The following is a 3,189-nucleotide window of genomic DNA, read 5'->3' as shown; positions in this document are numbered from 1 at the left end:
ACAGCTGGAGAAAAGTGTCAGGAGTGATCTGTGATAGAAGAGTGTCAGCTAAGGTGAAGGGAAAGGTTTACAGGACGGTGGTGAGACCAGCCATGATGTATGGTTTAGAGACAGTAGCAATAGGCAGAAGACAGGAGGTGGAGCTGGAGGTGGCAGAGTTAAAGATGCTAAGATTCTCTTTAGGAGTTACAAGGATGGACAAGATCAGGAATGGGGTCATTAGAGGGACAACACAGACAGGAAGGTTTGGAGAAAAAGCTAGAGAAGCCAGATTGAGATGGTTTGGACAAAGAGGAGATACATGGATGCAGTGAGGGAGGACATGCAGATAGTTGGAGTCAGAGTAGAAGATGCAGAGAACAGGGAGAGATTGAAAACAGTGATTTGCTTTGGCAACCCCTGAAACAGGGACAAGCTGGAAAAGAACAAGTTAAAAATGGGTTGAAAAGAAAAAATACGTTTTCGGTCTTACCCAGCTGTTCTGCCAGCAGTCGTCCATTGTCCATTGAGACGACTCTCTCATCTTCCATATCACATTTATTTCCAGCCAGCACCACCTGTGCGTTGTCCCAGGAGTAGGTTTTTATCTGGGTTGACCTGCATGAAAATCAGAAACAAACCAATACTTTACACTCACCTGATCACTGCTGCCCCATTTGCCAAAGAATTTGGTCAATTATACATTGGATTGGTGCCTAAGGAAACTGGCATTAGCAGCAGGTGACAGACTGAAGGACATGATGTAAAGTTTGTTGACCATTTGGAGCGGTCATAACCAAAGATTACATCATTGAGAAATCATTGAGTCACTATTGGTTGAATGAAAAAGTGGGCCAAATGACTGTCTGTAGTGGAATTATGTCAGTACCAACTGAGCTAATATTTCTTATTTTGTGGCAATTTTGTGTTGTGTAAACAGACAATGGTCTGAAATTTGAATTTTTTAACCCACAGTTACTGTAGGTAAGTGTGCTGTTTCTAATGGAAAAGCTAGGGATATATTGCCCACTATCACAGTAGCTGAATGCTGTCAAAAGGGTCGGACAAATCGCTAAATGTTATCAAAGAAAAATGTACTCATTAAACAAAAGATAAAGACTAAATATTGTCCCAAATCAGACAAAAAGAGCAAAAGAACACCAATGGGTTAGTTGACCAAATATGGTTTGAGTAGCTTACTAAAAACACAGGCAATAGCAACAAATGTTTAAAAAAAAAGTTTGTAATATGAAAATATTTTTTTCATTTCCTTTTTTTTTTTGGCATACTCTCTCCCTTCTTCCTTTATTTTCCCACTCTGGTGTTTAGCAATTCCATTACACTCTCCTTCCCCTCATTAGTTTCCGCTGTGTCTCTTTCTCTCACTTATCCCACTGCTCTTGTTATAGTTTCCAATAATAACGTTTGTCTAGTAATGGTATGTACCTAAAGGAAAGAAGGAAGGAAAGTGAACTACTTGTCATTGTGACAGCACACCACTGCACACAACGAAATGTGACCTCTGCTTTTAATCCATCACCAAAGTGAACAGTGGGCAGCTTTAAGCAACCGGGGAGCAGTACTGAAATGTATTCAGCTGTTGATTAAAGTATATTATTTTATCTTGTTTTATTGTTATCTTATTTGAAGACCAAACTATAAATATAACTAGTGATACATTGACTTTTTACTGTTTGTGTGTTCCAGTAAGAAAAGTGCACAGCTTAAACAGTTACATCAATTATATATTGTATATAAGTTTGTATTGTGTAGATGTAAGTAAAACAACACAGGTTTAGAGTGTATGCATTGTTTCACATATACTATAAACATTTCTGTGTGAATACTGTACAATCAATATATTAATGTTTACAGGAAATGTGCTGTCACATTCGATACAGCCTCAAAAACAATATGAAAAGGAATCCAGAGACCATTTTTTTCTCCCTTGAAGTTGGAGCTGGAAAGGTAGGCCAATGGACATACTATGGTCTGGTAACAGGAGGAATCCAGAGAGGAGGAAACAATGTCGCAGGAACAATGTGAGGAAGCAGCGTGAGTTTGCTAGTCATCAGTCTGTCCATTACTGGCTCGTTACACTACAGTACAGTAGAGATGATAATTCCGTGCTCCAAAATTCCTGGGCAAACATCCACAAAACAAATACGGATTATCGATAGAGAACCAATTCATGGGGAAATCGACTGAACAATGGACTGGAGGACACTGGCTTCAGCAACGAAACATGGAAGGTGGGATGTATTTGAAGAGATGCTGGAAGCATCATCTTGATTACAGATGGACTAATGACTCTCTAAACCTCATATGGGCCAATGAATTAAGGAGCTAGCTTCCTACTCTCAACCTGTAATTGAATGTTTTTGGTTGACAAGCATACCTTCTGGCCTGGCTCATACGAATGGGCAGGAGACCGATGCTTGTCTGCAGCCGTCTTCATCCTGACTTGAGACCGCAGGAGTGCCTCCCTTGCCACTCTCCAGACTCGACGGATTCGCCAAATATTCCCCTGCACCGAGGGAACTGCTACTTCAACCTCCTGTTCGGGGAATAAAGGATGTTGATAGCCCATGGCAACCATGAATGGTGACATACCTGTGGCAGAGGTAGACAGAGAATTGTGGGCATATTCCACCCAGGGGAGGAAAGCGATCCAAGAAGCAGGGTGACGGCTCACACATGCTCAGTGTTCGCTGACTCCATTGTGGCCAGAGCGTTCTGTTACGTATGCTCCGTCTGAGCAGTTAGATTAGAGAACTGGACCCAAAAGCAAAATCACTGAGAGCAACAGTTAGGTTTATTCCAAACTATTCTGACTTTGTAGTGAACAGTGACAAAAGTTTCAACAAACAAAGAGAGTGTCCACATGGCAGTGAGAAAATCCCGACAAGTCCCGAGGCGCCTACTCTTTACCCTCCGTGGCAACGTGCTCCAAAAATCCTGGACAAACATCCACGAAACAAATACAGATTATCGTTAGAGAACCAATTCATGGGGAAATCGACTGAACGTGATAATTCCACCTGGGTTGTAATGGCAACGCTCTGGCGTTTAAATACCTCTAGTCGCTGATGAGTCAATCAAACGGTAGTTGTGAGACGCCCATCCAAGAAAACTCAGCACCTAAAAGGGGAAACAATGCAGGCTGATGTCTATGAAGATTCTCAGTCATCCAGGTCATGGTCAAGTTTA

At 41.6% G+C, this 3,189-nt stretch overlaps 1 protein-coding gene across 1 annotated transcript in view; it reads right to left on the bottom strand.

Annotated features, from left to right (window-relative positions):
* Positions 1-3,189, bottom strand: part of LOC103397205 (ras-related protein Rab-3C-like) — a 28,869-nt gene that overhangs the window by 5,691 nt on the left and 19,989 nt on the right. Inside the window, exon 4 of the mRNA XM_017042715.2 lies at positions 473-597. Coding sequence (XP_016898204.1) covers positions 473-597 — 125 coding nt within the window. The remainder of the gene's footprint in view (positions 1-472; positions 598-3,189) is intronic.

The sequence above is a fragment of the Cynoglossus semilaevis genome, chromosome W (assembly GCF_000523025.1).
Source record: "Cynoglossus semilaevis isolate Cse_v1.0 chromosome W, Cse_v1.0, whole genome shotgun sequence".
Classification (NCBI taxonomy): domain Eukaryota; kingdom Metazoa; phylum Chordata; class Actinopteri; order Pleuronectiformes; family Cynoglossidae; genus Cynoglossus; species Cynoglossus semilaevis.
Note: the sequence above shows the minus strand (reverse complement) of the source record. Positions and strands in the feature narration are given on the sequence as shown.